The following is a 19,152-nucleotide window of genomic DNA, read 5'->3' as shown; positions in this document are numbered from 1 at the left end:
GGTGTGGGAACCAGTGGGGCCAGTGTCTTGAAGGAAGGAGACCTGGCCCTAGGGTTGGGCGGACGTGGGTTTGGATCCTGCCCCACCAGTTTCTAGCCAGGGGACCCTGAGCAGATTAAATAATGTCCATGAACTTGGGTTTCCTCATCGGAAACACCAAAAGGCTACTTCATAGAGTTGGGAGGAGCCCGTGAGAGGCATCAGTGGAAAGACCTTAGAATACGGCTGACATTTAGGACTCTCCAATTTAAAACTGATTATTTTTATTAAAGATAGGAGGACTGGCTCACCCTCTAGGCGTGCACTTCAGCCTACATGTACGGAGCGTCTAGAAGGTTTCAGGCACCGCGGATGCCCAGTCTCTGCTCTCAGATTGCTTGTAGTCTGATGGGGGAGACACACGGCCCTGAAATACCACTGAGAAGTGCTGATAACATCCATTACCTGGAGTACAAAAGACTGTGGGGAAGGTCCAGTCGGCCCTGGGGGTACAGGTCAGGGAAGACTTCCTGGAGGAGGTGGGTTGCACACTGAGTTCTTGGTAAACATCCAACTTGGCAGAGAAAACGTGGCAAGGACATGAATAGCTTGCTTGGGGGACACTTGGAATGCAGTCTCTGCTTCTCTGTCACCTGTCAGAAGGTTGTCTACGTGCTCTAGGATAGTGGCACCCTCCCCACCCTGGCTCTGCCTTTCCCCTAACACTACTTCATTTTTCTGCCTTGTCACCTTTTGCATTAATGTACATTTCCTTAATTTTGTGCTTCGTGTCTGTCTCTCTCCACTAGAACATTAGCCCTACAAGTGCAGCATTACGGGCGCAGTTGTGTCCCCCACACCCCAATTCATATGCTGAACTCTGAATTCCTAGCACTCAGAATGTGATCATATTTGGAGATAGGATCTTTCCAGAGGTGATCAAGTTAAAATGAGGTCATTGTGGTGGGCCCTGATCCAATATGACTGGGTCCTTGGATAAAGCGGGTATTTGGAGACAGTCGCGTCCCAGAGCGAAGGCCATGTGAAAACTGGGGTCTGCTGCCACGAACCAGGGAAGCCCCAGCAGCTGGGAGAGGAGCCTGGACCAGACCCTTTCCTTGCAGTGCTCAGAAGGAACCAGCCCTGTCTACACCTTGATCTTGGACTTCTAGCCTCCAAAACAGGAGACACCGCGTTTCCTAGGTCTGTAGTCCTTTGCTATGCAGCCCTAGCCAAAGCCCGGGCAGAGGCCATTGTGTTGTTGAGTGGCCCCCCGTCACTAGGGGGCACCAGCCACAGTTCTTGAATGGACTGCCCTTGCTTGCGACAGGCGGTGATGAGGGCCACATCCTGGGTGGCAGCCCGCATGGAATGGGGGGACCTGCAGAGGCTGGGCCAGCGTGTGGTGCGGTCTGGTGTCTTCAGTCCCTCTTGAGTCTCGCCTGCCTGCTTTCTGTTCTTTCCGGGAGTGGCGATCTTTGCTTTGATCCAACCCATCTTTCTCCCACCCAGGGTGCAAAGCTCGGGGGACTTGGGGGCATCTCAGATCTCCCCCTGGGGGAGGGAGAGGAGGGGTGTCTTCAGACTGATGATTGTCTGCCCACAGAGTCCTGAGACAGGTGCCACCGGAGCTGCACAAGTTGCCTCAGAGAGGGCACAGTCTGATGGAGGAGACAGAGCCCCATTTGGAAAACCCCTGGTCAGATGGAGGAGATAAGATCTGTGCCCCTGAGGAGCCTCCAGTCTGATGAGGGCTGCACATCCCTGCCCTAGGAGAGACCAGCAAGTATGGTGGGGAGGGCCCAGTCTGATGGGGGAGGCAGAACACACATACGTATACACTAGTAAATATCCCGTAAGAAGCTGCCGCTGGGAGGAGGCCTGGGAAGGCTTCCTGAAGGAGGTGGGCTCTCAGGGAGTCTGGAGAAGGAGGGCTACTAATAGGGTGGCCAGGAGGTGGAGTGGGCAGAGCAGGAAAGGCCCAAGTAGTCACCTCCTTTCCAGTTTGAGGGGAGCTAGCCCAGTGCCTGGACTCACGGGTGAGTACGTGACCGGCACAGCCTTTCAGTGGGCTTCGTAGCCATCACGAATCACCCATTTTTAGCAGGGAAAAAAGGCTGTTGACAGGGGACAGGAATAGCTTCTGAAGTCTCCCTTCATCCCTGCCGCTGCGCTCCTCTTTCCCCAAATGTCTCTGCAGGCCCAGGCCTGGAAGGCAGTGCACGCCCACAGCGCCCTCTGCCGGAAGGCATTAGAACAGCACCGCAGGCTCTGCGCGCCAAGGCATTTGTGCAAACAGCCCCAGGTTGCCGCTTGGTGGAAGCCCCAGATTCCGAAGCCAGGAGTGAAGGATAGGCAGGAAATGGGTCAGTGCCTGGGAGGGTCCATATCTGCAACCTGCAAGATCTTGGAGCTTAAGAGGAGTGTAGGGGGTGGTCAGTTCTACTTGTAGTGGCTGAGGGAGCCATCACAGACAACTCCCCCCACCCATCCCAGATCTTACTGGGGCTCAGGAGCTCTGAGTACCCAGGGCTCCACCTCCCCCCAGGCTAGGAGAGGACCTTCTCCCAAGAGATGGCCTTTCTCATTCTATCAAAGAGGATGTGTCCCTTTCTTTCTCCAACCCTGGATCTGGGGTGGCTAGACTTCAGGTGGGTGGTCTGGATGCTTCCAGAAGGGATTCATCATTGGCAGATTCTAAGTGATGCTCAGATGAGAAGGAGGGTAGCTGCTGCTGGGTGGCAGAACAAGAGAGCTTGGCAGAGCGAGGCTAGGACTCAATATACTGTTTTTTCCCCCATTTTGGATGAGGATAAAGATTAATGAAGCCTAAGGGAGCTCAGGTTTCCTAGGCAGCCAGTAGTGCCTTGGAGGGAACTGGCAACCACAGGACAGGGGACCCCGGAGACCCAGGACCTGAACCACTGGGCTCCCTTCATTCTCCCCTTCCGCAGAGTTCCTGGAGAGAATCCAGGGTCCTGAGCCTGTGCTTTCCCGAGTATGTTTTTCATAGCATGAGGGGCTAGGAGATCCTTATCGCCACCCCAGCAGGACACACACACACACACTCACACACTCTCTCTCTCTCTCTCTCTCTCTCTCACACACACACACACACAGTGGCTTTTATAGAATGCACAGCTGGAGAAGGAAATAAGCAGGTTTCTTATAAAGATGGAGGTCATGCCCGCTTATAATGTCAGTGAGGTGCTAAAGGAACTTGTGGTCCCCCAGCAGCCTAGAGCTGTGGTCGGAGGTCAGAGATGGGGCTTGTCTAGCTCAGCAAAGGTGCATTGCCCAGCTGAAAGTCAACCACGAGGGCCACGGCTGTGCGCAGTATTTCTGTTGGTCTTGTCCATCTCCTCAGATAGTTCCTATTAGGGGCCGTTAGCACATCACAGCGATGCTTTTTGGCCTATTGGGAATTCCCATTTTAGTTGCCTGTTCTCCCTGAAGGCTGCAAAGGGACGGCCGACGTAAGGAAACAAGGTAAGCTGCTAAAGGATTTCCAAATGACTTAGGTTTGCAGTTTGTGCGGATTCCAAGACAAAATGGCAGCTGGTGATGCTTTTCAAATAAATATATTTTGTGACCACTAATTGCTTCGGAGGGAAATCTGAAATGGGGGAGGCAGCTGTGCAGAGCTGTGGTGGCAGGTGCTGTCAGTGTCCTGCCGGACCCCCACAGCTGGTTCAGTTCCCGGAGCTCCTGGGCTGAACACCTGCCCATACCTGTACTTCTCTGAGTGGTGGCTTTCCAGCTGCAGAAGTGAGCCCAGTGGGGCCACCCGTGGCGAGGCCAGAAGTGCCAAGGAATGAATGCCATTGCTTGGGAATGACCTTCAACCAGTGGCTGGGGGAGCTGGAGCACACACCGCATTCCTTCTCGGTGAACGTGGAGATGCGCGTCTACTCTGGTGTCCGGCGGGATGAAAGTCCACACTCGGCCATAACATTCCCTTTACTGGTGTCCTTTCTCTTGCTGTTTTACTTCCTCACTTGCCTCACGGTGTTTCCTGGGATGGCACAAATACACTCTTTGCACTGAATCCTTATCTCAAGCTCTGCTTCTGGGGGAACCACTGTGACCAACTTGTTCTGATTTTCCTGGGATTGTTCCACTTTTAAAAGTCAAAGTCCCACATCCTGAGACTGCCCTGCACCTCAGTCCCGGGCAGACAGGGGTGATGGGTCACTTGAGGGGGATCCTGAACCAAGAAGGATGTGAACACACGGAGCAAGGCAAACAGACCACTGAACCACCAGTTTGAAAGCCAAGTATTGGTTTTGAGAACAAAAGAGCAGACACAAGTATCATTTTGTCATATCAGATTCATTAGTTTTTACCAGCTAAACGCCTCTAAGAGAACAGTAGCCACCAATGACAAATAAGCCATTCCTTTGAAAACAGACAGGGTCCTACAGCCCCAGGGCGTGGTTTGCTAATTGTTGGTGGATAGAAGACGCTGACATCCAGGACTCCCACAGTGTCCGCGTGACTGGCTACTGGAAAAAGGCGGTGGGTGTTCTAAGAACAAGGAGTGTCGCAGGCACTGTGGGGACATTACAGGTGAGCAGGCAAGGGAACGGGGCAGCACGTTGTAGGCACTTAAGGCTCCGAGGGGGACAAGCACCGGCCATGCCACTTGAGCCAAAGCCACCTGGGCAAATAGCGAAACTACACCGCGTGTGTCGCCACATTCGACCACATTGAGGCAAGGCGCTGTGCCTTGGGAAGCGGCTGTAAGCTCAAGACAGCTGGCTCTGAGCCAAGGAGGCTTGCAGCATGAGCAGGAGGAATCCCACTTTGTCAGGTGATCTGGGAGGCAGTTCAGAGGTCAAAGTCAACAGGCTGGGGGCCGGGTGAACTCGCAGGTCAGGGAGCTCCATTGTAGGGGGCTGGGAGCCTGGACGGGAGATGCTGCCAAGCTCCTGACCTTAGGCCGTAGCTCTGCAGATCAGATTATCCAGCTGCAAAATGCCACATACGCCCCTGCCCTGGTTATTTTTATCCTGGCACCGTGGAGCGCGCTCCGCTGAGGAATGCGCCCGTGGGGGGGGGGGGGTTGATTTCCCTAGTCCCTGTGAGATCGGTGAAAAAAAACCCCAAACCTCCCAAGTGCCACGGCAGTGAACACACAACCCATTCCTGGGGTAGCAACGCCCTCCTCTCCCCCCTTTCCAGGGCACTGGGATGCAGAATGCATTTGTGTCTGGGGACCCCTTGGAGAGGTTCCAATATGAAAGTAGTGAAAAGCAGCATTTGGACCCCTCAACAGCAGGTGCTTGTGTCACGGGTTCTAGTGGGGCAGGTGGGTGGGGTGGCTAGTTGCCAGGTGGAGGCTGCACACAGACCAGGGGAGACCCCTTTCCTCACTTCCTTTCATTGGGGGTCCCTGCCAAGGATGAGAGGAGGTTCCCCTCCTAGAGAGCAGGTGAGCCCCCTTACCCACCGCAAATAGTTTTAAGAACTCGATACTCCATTCACCCATCACAGCCACAGAGGACAGTGAATGTCATTTGTCCCCAGGCAGGGGAAGGATGGGGACGACGCAATCGCTAGCTGGAAGCCAATGCTTATTTTCAAACCCAGCACAAGTCTGCCTAAGTGTGGAGCCCAGTTTTCCCGGGATCTGGAGTTGATCTCAGCTGAGGGGGCCCGGAGAGACGACTCTGCCCTGTGTGTGGTAGGAGGTTGGACCCTTGGGACACTTTGTGGGCTGGGACTCCCGGGCTCCCTCTGGGCAAGGTGGCCCATGGCAGGCACTCCTGCCAGGGTCCCACGCTGCTGCTGGGAGCAGCTCTATCCCACCATCAGAGTCAGAAAGCTCAGGGGCTGCCCTCTAGTGCCGAGGGCGCCCAGACAGCACAGTCTGAGGCCACCCCTCCATTCGGCAGGATCAGAGGTTGGGGATGTGGCAGGGGAAGACATACGTGCCCCAGAATGCCAGGGAGTGGGGAAATGGTTCATGGAGCAGACATTCTCTGGACGCTTCTCACCAAGCTCGCAAAGGAACAGGAGCACTGGCCGATGTGTTCACTCTGCTGCCCCAGGATGCCCGGCATACAGGAGGCTCTCAATAAAGGCTCTTTGAATGTCAGTGCCAGAAGATCCCTAAGGGAGATCTAGACCAGTGTTTTCCCAACTGAATAACCCAGGGGAGAGCGCAACCTTCTGAATCACCCCATTGGAGACTGACAATACACATTTACATATTCATGACTCTGAGTCTGTCTTGACTAAAGAAATCTGTTTTCCTTGTGTTTCCCCAACATATTTGCCTGCCGGACAGTGTCTTGTGAATTGCTAATTCACATATCAACCAAGGAATGGTGTTGGAAATGCCGATTGAGTGTAACCTCCTCATTCTATGAAAGATGAAACAGGGCCCAGAGAAAGCAAGCAACTTGCCAGAAGTCACACAGCACACTGATGGACTTTAGACCAGCAAATTCCCCGGCTCTCCTCAGCGTTCTGGCCACTGAAGGCCGGCCTCTGTTGGACAGTGCCATTAGGCATTTGTACTCTCCTGATCCTTCAGCCAGGCAGGGCATAAATGTTTCTTTGCATCACCTAGAAAGCAAGAGCTAGTTTAACAAAAAATCCAGATTAATTCAAGTGAATCCCAGCTCCAGGAGCAATGTGTCCCTCCTTGAGAATTTCGGAACCACCTTAGCTTCAATGCATGTGCTAATTACCTAAGGTCTGTATCTTTTCCTTAAAGCTAGTGACTTCTGCTCTGGGCGTGGCAATCCTGGGGGCAGTTTGCGGACACTGCCTGTCATCGCAATACCTCTGAAGGTCTTTAAAAAAAATGTCTCTTATCCAGATGTCCCCCAGAGCCCTTGGGTTATTTGATATCAATGAGGATTTGTTCCTCTGCCCCTTTGGATGCTGGGCAGGGGAGCCAGCGCGTGCGAAGCTCAGTTGCCCAGATTTCCAACAGCTCCTCCTAGAGCAGGATCTGAGGACATTTCGCTGGAGAAGGGGGTGGTACACCCACCATCTTGCTGGGTTCTCGGGTACTCCTTCCAGTTCTACACTGGGCCACCTTGAACCTTCTCATTGTCCACACTGAGCCTGAGGACCCAGAATCAGGTGGCTTGGGAGTCTGGATGGCCCAGTCCAACCTTATCATGTAAGAGGAGGAGAGGGGCCCAGAAAGCACAGCAACTGGTTCAAGGTCACACAGACAGTGCGCGTGAGTCCATGGTCACTAAGGGGGACCCATCTCAGAGGCAGAGAATCTGGGAACATCAGAGCGGGGGCAGTCTCCCAGCTCCAGCTCACACAGCAAGGGGAAGCCACTTGCCCAAACGAGTGCCAGGCATTCCCACTCTAGGCCTGACAGGCACATCCACTAAAGGTGGGCCAAGGAGGGCATGTCACACCCTTCTCTCCTTACCCTGAAGCTGCGGCTGCTGGCAGCACAAGTGTTACTTTTGTGCGGGCAGGTGTGTAGGGGGATGACAAGGCTGTCCTCACACCTGCTTGAGGCCTTGAGCAAGAGAGCCTAAAACCCTGATCCGTCTCAGTGGCATTGATTTTTAAGCCAACAGCCCAGACTGTCCTCCATGCGCCACCCGGGGTCGTGGTGGCCACGGAGCTGGTGACTGCCCCGCTGGGTTCCTCCCCAGAGGGTGATTCTAAAGCAGAACAGTCAGCCAAGCAGCCGCCAGGACTCTCTATGAGGTCTCCAGCCCCTTCCCTTCCCTTGGGGGTGGATCACCAGGTTTTCAGAGCCTCAGCAGGACCCATGTGGAGAGAGCCCCACTCATGCAGGATTTTGCAGCGCTGCAGGAGGGCAGGGCAGGGCCCCAAATCCAGGGCAGGCTGTGTCGGGGGCAGGATACCCCATTGTGTCCAGGCTGCCTCTTCTCTACCCCTGAAGGACATTCTGCTGGAGCCCCTCTCCCCCTCCGCCCCGGCTGAAGACCGGGCATTTCTTGAGTCTTCGTGAGGCTGGGACGTGTGCCAGAGCCCACAGCCCCTCGACAGGTCAGTCCGCTCTGTGGGGACCTCCACATCTCCCTGGAGAGGGACTGGCTTTATGCCAGGGCCCAGGGGCCCGAAGGGACCACTTGGTGAAGAGACGGTAAGGCCTTGGAGAGGAGGGTGTGCGGATTCAGCCGGGGGTCCCAGGCTGGGGGACTTCCACAGGAGTCTTCAGGGCAGAGACGACTGGGCGCCAGCCCCCAGGGCATCCGTGGCTGTGTCCTCACCACGGGGTACAGGTGGGCTTGAGAAAGGAAGCCCCCAGGGGCTCTCTGCTGGACAATTCAAGAGGCCTTCATTTCTTTGAATAAAGCCCTCTCCCAGGTGAAGCTGCTGGCCCCAGAGGTGCTACAGCCAAGCACTGGTTGTCTGTTGCAGAGGGGGTCCCCGGGCCCCCAGAATGCAGCCGATGTGGGGGGGGCCTCGCACCCCCTCAGCGCCGGTGGAGTTCGCCTTGCACAATTCCTGCAACTGTGCAAATGATTTAAGGTGTCGCCTGGTTTCTCCACCAGCTTCAATGACCACGTCCATTCTGTTTGGACACTTTTGCACAGACTGAAGCTTAGCATTAACACCTCAGCTGGCAGGGTGCCCCCCCCTTGTCCTCCCCGCCTCCTCTTCTTAGACAGGAGGTCACCGAGAGTCTGCAAACTAAAATATACTAATGGCTTCCAAGCCCAGGGAAAAGGCCCCGAGCAACTCTCTGTAACCTGCTGGGAAGGCTGTTTCTCCAGTCGGATTGTAAGTGGGATTTTGGGGTGCCGGATGGTCACCATGGAGACAAGGCAGCAGGCAGAGGGGGTCTCCCATGCCGAGATGCGAGCTCGCACGTCTGGTAACTGGCAGTCTTTGGGTTCGCTCATCCACCCTTTTATTTGAGGGGGGCTTTGCCCCTCAGTGGATTGATTTTAAGCCACTCTTCCAGACCCTCTTCCAGAGAGAACTGGGGTTTAAACTGTATTTTCTTTCTCCCCACCCCACGGCTGCCTGGGTGTCCGGCCGAGAAGAACCTTTGGAGCTTCTCGAGATCTAGTCCAACTCCCTCACCTTATGAACTTATTTTACAGGTGGGGAAACTGAGGCCCAGACGGGGGGTTAGGGCTGGCCTACAGCCACACAGCTAGGTGGTAGCAAAGTTGGGATTGAACTCAGGCCTCCTGACTGCCAGTCCAGGGCTCTTTCTAGCAACCAGTATATTGGCTCCAGCTGCAAAAGCTCCCCCGCCAGGCCCACACGGTCCCCTCCCCCTCCTCCCTTCCCACCCCTACTACACGTAATTCGGGTTATAGCAAAGCATGTTGAACTCCAGGTTCTCGTCCCAGTGCCGCAGCAGCACGAACAGCTGGCGGGCGGCCGCCTTGAGGGTGCCCCGTGTGCGGCCCTCGGGCACCTCCTGCTGCTCCAGCCACGAGCTGGCCTTGGCGGCCACCAGCTCCCACTCGACAAAGTAGGAGGCCGAGCTGTGCTCCAGCCATGCCAGCGCCACCACCGTGGCCCACAGCTTCCCTGTGTGTTCTATCACCGCCCTGGGCTCCCAGCTTGGCTTGCCCTCTGCCAGGGGCTCCGGGGAGAAGCCGTCACAGGAGGGGTGCCGCGCGGAGGGGCTGGTGCACAGCTGGGGACTCGGGGCCTTAGACTCAGGCTGGCGGGCGGTGAGGGACACTCGGTGGCAGGTGAAGGGTGAGGTCCACTTGAGCTTCTCCATGGGGATGTGGATGGCCTCGCAGAAGGCTTGGTTGAGCAGGAAGGCTCCGGAGGCCAGCTGCAGAGACACCTGTGTGTGGGGGAGCCCCTCAGTGGGCCTCAAACTTTTTAGCCTGTGGAGCCCCAGGGCCATGCAAAAGCCTGGGTCCACACAGCCCGCCCATTCATAACCACCCCTGCCCCCAGCCTGCCCCTCCTGCCTGGGATATCTGCCGGATACCCCGGCCAACTGAGCGTCTCTGAGCTTACCCCACGGGCACTTCAGGCCGATCAGGCTCAAGCCAATATCTTCACCCCACACCTGCCTCTTGTCCTGCGCAAGTGGGTCCCGCTCAGCCATGGGGGCCATCCGTTGCCATTCCGCAGACTCTGGGCAGCTCACCTCCGTCTCCCTCCCTCTACACTGATCAGTTTCTAAGTCCCGACAGGTGTCCTTTCTACTCAGCTCTGCAACCCACCGGCTGCCTCCACTTTCCTCCCCTGCACCCATGCTCCTCCTCTTCCCTGCATTTGAGGGGTTTGGGTAAGGCATAGACCATGGCGCTCTTTGGAGGCCATCAGCTCAGTGACTTCAAGTTTCTCTTAGAATCTGCGATTTCCAGAGCTCTGGCTCATCCTTGACTCTCCCCCGCCCCCAACTCCTAATTCTCGGGCCCCTGAGCTCTCTCCTCTCTATACTGCCTGCCATGACCCCTGCACTCCTCAGGCAGTCAGGCTTCCTTCCTCCCTGACCTCAAACCTGGAGTCGGTGTCCCCCCAGCTGCCACCTCTCCCCCACCGAACCCGACCTCTGCTCTCACAGTGCCCAAGCATCAGGAGTGTCTGGTTCCCTGTCCGTGTCCCCACTAGACACTGAGTGCCGTGAGCTCAGGGACTATGTGCATCCAGTTCAAGGTTGTCTCCCAGGGTCTAGCGCGGTGCCTGGCTCCTTAAACACTTCATGCAAGTACAGGGCTCTGCCGCCCAGGAGATCCGCAAGTTCAATGTGATGCTATGACTTGGGCGTGTAGGGACTGGGGCTATGGAGTGCAGTTCACATCGTGGCCCCTTTCCCTGCACCCTCTGATCCCCAAGCCCCGCTGGGCCTCCCATGTGGTGGGGCCAGGCCCCCTTGCTCTTCAATATAGAGACTCCCCCCCCCACCGCCGCCGCCACCCGCCCGCTCCAGACCTGGGCTTCTCGCCCTGCCACAGCCTGCTGGGCTGTCTGCAGAGTCACTTGCTAAACATGGTGCGTGTCCCTGGGGTGTTAATTTTACTCACTTGTGAGCTATTTCGAGGCTTATTTTTATGTATTGGAAAATAAACACACATAGATGGTGGAGTAGAACGCAAAATTCCTGTGCATTTTTAAAGCAAAGAGAGCAGATTGCAAAGAATATTCGTGATGCTGACGCTGGCTTCTAGCAACACTCTTAGTGCCTGGCCCTTGCCCTGCTGGCTACTTGGGTGGGAAGGTCTCGGTCTTCTTCCCTTTGTGAAGGGGGCGGGGTGGGTAGGAGGCTCACGGGAAGGCCCCTCGGAGAGTGTTGGGGGCTAAGGTCTGGGGTCTAGGGCACTCACCAGCGGGATGTAGTCGAAACTCTGGCTCCCTGGGGTTGACTCTGGAACCTTGGTCAGTGGCTTGCTCAGGAAGCCCTTGGCTGCTCGAGTCAGCAGCCTGGACTTGCTCAGATTCAGCCTGTGTGGGCGGAACCGGGGAGAGTGGTCAGAGCTGCCCCCTGGCGTCCTTGGTCGTCCCATCCCCCAGCACCAGCTCAGCCGCCTCCGAAGGTCAGGGCCAGAAGGGATGTGACAAATGGCTTCCTCCAACTTCCTCATTTGACAGCTGGGGAAATTGAGGCCCAGGGAAGGGGGGGGGCTTGCGTTTCCCGAGTCACTCAGTGAGTTAGTCGCAGCCTAGACGAGGAACTTGTTAGTGTTCTTTCTGTGACCTTTTCCTGATAGCGTATCTCTCGTTCAGCCCATGGCCAGAGAATCTTCGGCTAGCCCTCCCAGGGGGTTTGCACCTGCTCGGAGACCACAGACGTGTGGGGGGGACAGTGTATCTGGGGGTAGCGGGCCTTCTCGATACCCTTCAGATGGTTCAGTTTTGTCTAAATGTCAGGCTGGGCCTGCTTTCCGCCTTCCGAGCCAGGGACGGCCCCGGGGAAGCAGGTGGTGGTACAGCCTACTCCGGTGGAAATCCCACGTACCTGGATCCAAAGAGAGAGTCTGAGGTCTTGAAGGAAGAAAGCGTATTGGCAGCCAGACTGCGCAGGGGACCTGGAGAGCCACAGAATGACAGTTGGGGCCTGACAAATGACGCTGTCCAACTGCTCACTGCCCAGCGGGGAATCAGAGACTCAGAGAGGAGCAGGGGCCTGCCTACATCGCTGGGGGTCCGAGCTAACCTTTAGACTGCAGGGCTGCTTTTGACCTGGGGGGTTGTGGGGTGAAGGATGAAATACGTATGTCCACATGTAAGAAGGCTGCTGGTGTCTTCTGGAAGATTACCCATGGGGGCAGTGATGGCTTCACATAAGCCTCCCATCCCTGAGTGGAGACATTGAGTTTCCTTCCCTGGCACATTGCTGGGGGCTTCTAAGCATAGTTAGGTGGTAGAAATGGTCCCTCAGCTGGGAACCGGGCAGTCTGATTCCAGGCCTGGCGTTGTCACTAACTTGCTGTGTGACCTTGGGCAAGTCACTTCACCTCTCTGAGTCTGTTTCCCCGTCTTTAGATTAAGGATTACTCCTATTAATCTCACGTAGGGATGTTTTGAAGAATAAATGAACCACAAGGACTTTGTTGGGCTAAGACACTCTCCTAGCCCAAGGATCAATCCCTGCCACTACCTTGATTAAGGACAGAGTCCTCTGCCCGCTTACTCACCTTCAGAAGCAGCATACTTCTCGCGGCCTGGGGACGTGGTCTCACCGAAGGGCGCAGTGGGGCTTTCCTCCACATCTACAACAGACGAAGCCAGTGAGGCCTGAGCTCCCCTGGCCTCCCTTTCTCACCTCTCATCCCCCCCAGGAGAGTGAAGGTCCGAATTCACACTACCTGGGGCTGGGCTGGGAGAGCAAGGTCAGGGTTTCCACCCCTGCTTGTGTGGGCCTTTGTCTTCCAAAGGTAACACCGTTGATCCACCATAAGAATCAGATATGCCTGGATTCAAATCCCGACTCCCCCACTGCCTAGCCGTGTGACCCCGGGGAAAGTTGCTTCCTTTATAAGTTTAGACTGCAAAGTGGGGATCCGAGTATCTGTCTCACAGTGTTGTTGTAGGGATTAAGGGAGGTAATACCCAGCTAGTACTTAATGCCTGGCCCAAGGGAAGTGCTCAATAAAGCCCCGAGCTACAGACCCAGCAGGGAAATGGGAGCAGGTCAGGGGTCTGAGGGCGGCAGGGGGAGAGGTGGGCATCAGCTCACCAGGGCTGTGCCTCACTGAGGAGGGGCTCATGCCAACTCTCCAGGAGGCATCAGAACATGGCACTGACTTGTCAGAGGGCTCTGAGCCTCAGTTTCCCCATCTGTAAAATGGGGGATAATAACTGCACGTGGTCTCTTCAATATGCATCATCGGGGTGATTATTCTTATGATCGTTATTTGTCCAGCCCGGGATGGGCAATATACCACAAGGGAAGAGTACAAAATATGGAAAAGGCTTCATGCACAAATGTTATCAAAGCCTGTCTCCCCTCTGAGACCATTAGTGGCTCTGTGAGGGCCCAGAAGCTCTGTTTATCACCGGGAGCTCGGGAGCAGCTCCACAGCGAATTAGGGACTGGGTGCGGAGCGACTGAGGCAGCCGGGAGGCCAGCAGCACGGTCGTTAACCTTGTGGGCTCTGGAACCAGGCACTGCCTGGTTTCAAGTCTTGGCTCTACCACGTATCCACTGTGTGATACTGAGTAAGTCACTTGACGTCTCTGAGCCTTGCTTTCCTCACCAAGTTTGTCAAATATTTGGAGGAGTCATGGATGATGAGAACAGTGCCCAGCACAAAGGAAACTCGCAGTACGTGTTAGCTATTGTCATCCTTGGAGAGGGAAAGGGCTTGGGATAGAATAAGAGTTTAGAAGATACAGACACTTGGGTGTGAATCAGAGGTCAACTGAAAAGAAGGGATTGGGGTGCCTGGGTGGCCCGGTCAGTTAAGGGTCCAACTCTTGATTTCTGCTCAGGTCATGATCTTGGGGTCGTGGGATCGAGCCCTCTGTCAGGCTCCAGCTCAGTGGGGAGTCTGCTCAGGATTTTCTCTCTCCCTCTGCACCCCTCCACTCTCTCTCTCTCTCTCAAAATAAATAAGTAAATCTTAAAAAAAAAAAAGAAAGAAAAGAAGGGATTTGTGATTTTGATGGAAGCCATGGGCCACCAAGAACTGAGCTATGGAGAAATGAAAAGATGGACAAAAATTTCCTCTAGACGGGAAGCCCAGCTTCCCCCCCCCCCCCCCCCAGTTTGGGAGGCTCTGAGGGACCAAAGAGCTGGCGGAGCTTTTTAATTCTGGAGTTACATATTCTCCTACCCTTCACACACTGCTCCTTTCTTTACTCCATCCATGTCTGTAAGAACTTTCGAGTCCCTCAGGTAAAAATCTGTTATGATCTGGGTGTCTGGCCTAGTGGCAGGGTGGGGCTTCTGATGTCCTTCCCACACACTGAAGAAGGCAGGAGATCCTCACTGAACATGGGAGGGCATGAAGGAAGGGGTTAGGACTAGTGCAGCAGTCAGGCTGTCTTGGAAGGGACCATAAGACACGCACACATTCAGGACACAGAGGATTAAAACTATCCTGTGATTTAGTGCCAGGTCACAAAAGGGTCAAATCACAGATGCTTAAGGACCCAAGCTACAGGCACAATGAAATCAGGCAAAGGCAGAAAGGAAGCTTTGGGAATCCTGAAAGAAGCAGAAGGTGGGACCCAAACAGATGGAACTGCCTCTCTGCTCCTTGCTTTTCCCCTTGTTTATTAGTTTTCCTGGCATTCGGTGCCTGGGAGGACTCAAGGGATTGGAGTCAGGGAACAGCCCCTGGGCTCAGCAGACTTTGAAAGGGGAGAGGTAGAGGGATGGTGCGGGCACGCGGGCTCCCAGCAGCTCTCTCAGCAGTAGCTCTCTCAGCAAAGCTGTGTTAACAGCGGCACACTTGGGCCATGTTGAGCCTCCGAGAGCCCAGGAGGCCTGGCCTCGCCTGGCAAGGAGGCCCAGAGTGCAGACTCAGAGCCTGGCTTCCGTGGGGCCTTTTGGACACCAGGGTGCCTCTGGGGCCTAGGCTTCAGAACACGCCTGAAGCAGCTCTTACTTAGGTTCTGGAATTTGCCGTCTCCTGCTGCTGAGTCTTCCCCGAGCAGGGTCTGAGACCTTCCGAAGCCAGCAGCGGGGCCCCTCCACTGTCGGGTCAGGACCTGAGAGTTGATCATCCGCCATGCAGCACCTTCACGAGGACAAGGAGAAGGGGTCAGACGGGTACAACCATGTCAGTCCTTTGCCTCCCCACCAGGGCTGGCAGGAACGATTCTGCCTTCAGTCTGTCACTTGTCCAGAGGCAGAAAGACATTGTACAAGGTAAGACCATGAGCTTTGGAGCCAGAATGACCTGGGTTTGAACCTCAGCCCCGTCTCTCAGTAGCTGGATGGGGTGCTAGCCAATCTGTGCCTCAGTTTCCTCATCTGGAAAATGGGGATAATAACCTTGCTAAGTACGTGCTATTGCCGAGACAATGCTCAGGAAGCAGCAATATTTTCTAATTAGTTAAAAGGCTGGTTTTCTCAGGAACACCCCATTTCCCTTCTTTCCTAGTCTGTGGTCTCAGAGCCTGAGGTCTCCATTCCCCTCCCCCAGGGCAGGCCCCTGGAGTCCTAGGACCTCACCAATAGGGGATGGATAAAGAGAGATGAAGCTATAGCACCCTCAAGTGTGTTTTCGGGAGCCCCACTCTTGGAGAACACTAGTCTGTAAACTATTCCTTTAAAAAAATGATCTACAGGGGAGGTAAGTTTGGAAGAAGTTGCAAACTACAGTCCCTTCTCTGAGCTTTCTGATGTATATTAACATACTAAAGGCTCTGACAAGTTCTGCAATGAAAAAAACTGTTGAGCTTATTTAATCCAGGGGTTCCTAAATGTATTTCCTAAACTGAGACTTCCTAGTTTGTGCTGAATGGCCATGCTTAGGACATGCAACTAGGGTTCTGGTTTCCTGAACCACACTTTGGGAAGCACTGATCCAGGTCTTAGGGGGCTGTGGGACTTGGGTTAAACATGGGCCAGGTCCCTGAACCTTCCAGGCTGTGGGCTACAGACACTAGGAGGGACGAAATGCGTGGGGAGGGAGAGACATCCTGAATGTCATTCGGGGTGACAAAGCCCAGTGAATGAGGATGCCCAGTGGAGCAAGAGTCTGGGCCTCTGGCCAGAACCTGAAATGAGAGCAACCCAAAGAGGGAACAGGTCGTCAATGATTTTGGTACCACAGATAAAAAACAGCAGGGGAGGAGGGAGACGGGAACAAAGAGAGGCACATTTTGTTTTTAAACATTTTTTCACGAGGTCTGCTAAAAAAACAAAAAAGAAAGGAAAAAAAAAGAAATAAAAGGAGCTGCAGAGGATGGGAAAATGTAATTCAGGAAAGAAAAAGTACATATAGTTTATGTACCTGTGAAAAGTATCTCACCCAAAAACTAAAAAAAATTCCCCAAAGAGAGATTCTTCCCCTGCCTACAATCCTGGCAGCGTTTAGAAAGATAAGCAGGTGAAAAGGAGACCCCCGAACAACCTTTGTAGTCAGGCCACTTTGGCAAAACACATCCCAGTTTTAAATGGGCAGACCTTTTGATCTGCAATCTTACTCCTTTTTTTTTAAATTATTTTATTTTATTATTATTTTTTTATAATCTTACTTCTGAGAGTTAATTAACCCCAAGGAGATAACCAGACAGGGGTACAAAGATGTTTTTTGCACCATAATTTACAATAATCAAAAGGGGAATAAATTGAAGGTCTAGTAGCTGGGGGGCTGGTGGAAAAGGTTCTGATGAACCTTATGTGGTAGTGGAGAGAAGCCGGAGGGAGCACAAACTCTGCAGCCAGGCCATGGGATTCAAAGCCTGGCTCTGCCCCTCACTGCTGTGTGACCTTCGGCAGGTAACTTAACTCCCTCTGCCCCTGTCTTCCCATCTGTAAAATGGGGGTAATAATAGCATCTACCTGGCGGAGCCGTGTTGAGGATTACATCATTCGATGTAGATAAAGTGCTTGGGAGCACTGTCTAAATGATGATGAAAGTAGAAAACCCTGCAGCTATCAAAGTGGTGAGAGACATTCACCTCCATGGAAAGATCTTTTCCACACCCATGTTTTGTAGAACACAGCACATATTGGTATAATCCAATTCATGAAAAATTATCTTTTGATTTCTCTACATGCAGATATTCATAGAGAGAAGTCTGGAAGGATGGTCATACCAAGGAGGTAATTAGTTACTCACTTCTGGATGACTGTCAATTCCAGCCATTTTTATTTATTTTATGTCTCTCTCTATTCTGGAATTTTCTACAGAGAGCCACACACATTGTCCCAGTTGGAAAAATACAATAAAGTCCTATTAATTTGGTGGGAAAAAGGGAATGGGGTGGTTTCATTGCCTTCTGCAGAGCAGTGGGGTGGGGGCTCATGTACCCACCACCCTATGGTGACTGACCGAACCATTGGCCGGGGGCCTTTTTGCTTCTAGGCTATTCCTTGTACCCCTCTCTGCAGGTCCGTGCTCCATTGGGTCCCAGCTCCCCTCTGCCAGCCAAGGGGGGGCTGCTTGAACCTCAGAAGTGCCCGTCTGCCTTACCAGAGTTGGGGTACCCCACCACGGTGGGCAGGCACCTCCTCTCGCTCACGTCCACGGGCACAAAGACTGTATACTTGCTGATGACGTTGCAGGCCTTGCTGGTGTGCACAGCGTTCACCTGGTAACGGCGGCTGGACCCTGCGGATGGGGAAGCTGGGGGTCGGTGTGCGGACCCAGAAAGTCCTACCTGACACAGCCGTTCTGGAAGCTAAAAGAAAGGGCTAGACCAGTGGTCCCTGTCTTTGGGATTCCATAAGCCCTTAAAATCAAGGGGTCTGCCCACTTGCCAGTTAAGTTAAGCCCCTGCCCCCAAGATTATTAACCTTCATCATGATTTCATAAAATAAGGATATTTTAATGTAAAAGAGCTAAGACATCTAGGACAAAAAGATAGTTACACCCCTTAAATAACTTGAGCGTTATCTAAAAAAAATCCTCTAGGGGCACCTGGTGGTTCAGTCAGTAGAGCGTGCCACCCTTGGTCTTGGGGTTGTGAGTTTGAGTCCCCCGTTGGGTGTAGAGGTTACTTAAAAATAAAATTAAACAAACAACAAAACCAAACCCCAATAACCCTCTATGTCACCTGTATTCTCTATTTTCATTTTGCAGCTATCCGATAAAAACTTTGCTGCAGGATTTTACAGGTCCCCTAGCTGGGTGGGGACCACTGGTCTGGCCCATTGGGACAGTCTTGCAGAGAACATTGAAAACCAGAGAGGGAGAGTGGAAAACACAGGGTCACACAGCAAGTTAGTAATGGCCCTGGGGTCAGATCATCCTGCGTTCTGATGATCTGACCCCTGGGATCAGAACTCAGGATGATCTGACCCCCAAACCCAAGTTCTTCCCACTGAACAAGTGAGCAGTCTCTGTGGCTCGGTGCCTCCAGAGGGCTATGTAAGCAACCAGGGAGGTGAGGGATGGACAGGTGCTTTGTAAACTGTACGGTGAGGTGCTCAGGAAAAAAAATGTATTATACGAAAGAACAAGTAATGTAAAATATAAGCAGTATATTATTGTATAAACAAAGCATGACTCTATCACAAGTAGTGTTCTCTAGATCTATACCGATCTCTTCTCCAAATGTGCACCATCGTGATCCCAGGAATCACTGTCTTAGGAAAGTTTGCCCCACCATCCCCGTTATAGGATTTCTTGGATCCCTGTATTTCTTAAGAGTACTCAGGACAAATGCACTCAATTAATTGTGTGTATAATTATTTGATTCATATCAGCTTCCCTGCTGGTCCGTGCCATAAGTAAGGATGGGAATTGTGGTGGTCACTGCACTGTTCAGCCTCGAGCCTGGCCCCGGGATGATCTAAAATCAATAAATGGCGTTGACGAATGAGTGAGTGAGTGGACCAACTAGGTCTAATGGGTTCTGTAAGAAGCTGTGGTCCCAGGGGAGCAGGTCTGGCGCGATAGGGCTGGCCCCATTGTTCTGTCTCTGGAGCCCTACAGGGGGCGCTGCAAGGAGAAGCCCTGGGAAGTGAGACGGAATGGGGGACTGTAAAAGAGGGGGAAAAGGAAAGAGAGGAGAGGACAGATCACCGGATCGCCGGACGGGGTGGGAGGGGTGCAGGAGCCCAAGGCTGGGGGGAGGCGTCTGGGGGCTGGGGGCTGATCAAGGAAAGGATGTCAC

The 19,152-nt window shown here is 53.6% G+C and overlaps 1 protein-coding gene across 1 annotated transcript in view; it reads right to left on the bottom strand.

Moving 5' to 3' along the window:
- Positions 1-9,150: 9,150 nt before the first annotated feature.
- VWA5B1 (von Willebrand factor A domain containing 5B1) overlaps positions 9,151-19,152 on the bottom strand; it is a 43,499-nt gene continuing 33,497 nt past the window's right edge. Inside the window, exons 16-21 of the mRNA XM_040645550.1 lie at positions 17,508-17,645; positions 14,970-15,101; positions 12,552-12,626; positions 11,873-11,942; positions 11,241-11,358; positions 9,151-9,748 (exon numbers count right to left, since the gene is read on the bottom strand). Coding sequence (XP_040501484.1) covers positions 9,242-9,748; positions 11,241-11,358; positions 11,873-11,942; positions 12,552-12,626; positions 14,970-15,101; positions 17,508-17,645 — 1,040 coding nt within the window. The 3' untranslated portion in view covers positions 9,151-9,241. The remainder of the gene's footprint in view (positions 9,749-11,240; positions 11,359-11,872; positions 11,943-12,551; positions 12,627-14,969; positions 15,102-17,507; positions 17,646-19,152) is intronic.

The sequence above is a fragment of the Ursus maritimus genome, unplaced genomic scaffold, assembly GCF_017311325.1.
Source record: "Ursus maritimus isolate PB19 unplaced genomic scaffold, ASM1731132v1 scaffold_32, whole genome shotgun sequence".
NCBI classification, from domain to species: domain Eukaryota; kingdom Metazoa; phylum Chordata; class Mammalia; order Carnivora; family Ursidae; genus Ursus; species Ursus maritimus.
This window is presented reverse-complemented; position numbering and strand designations above follow the sequence as displayed.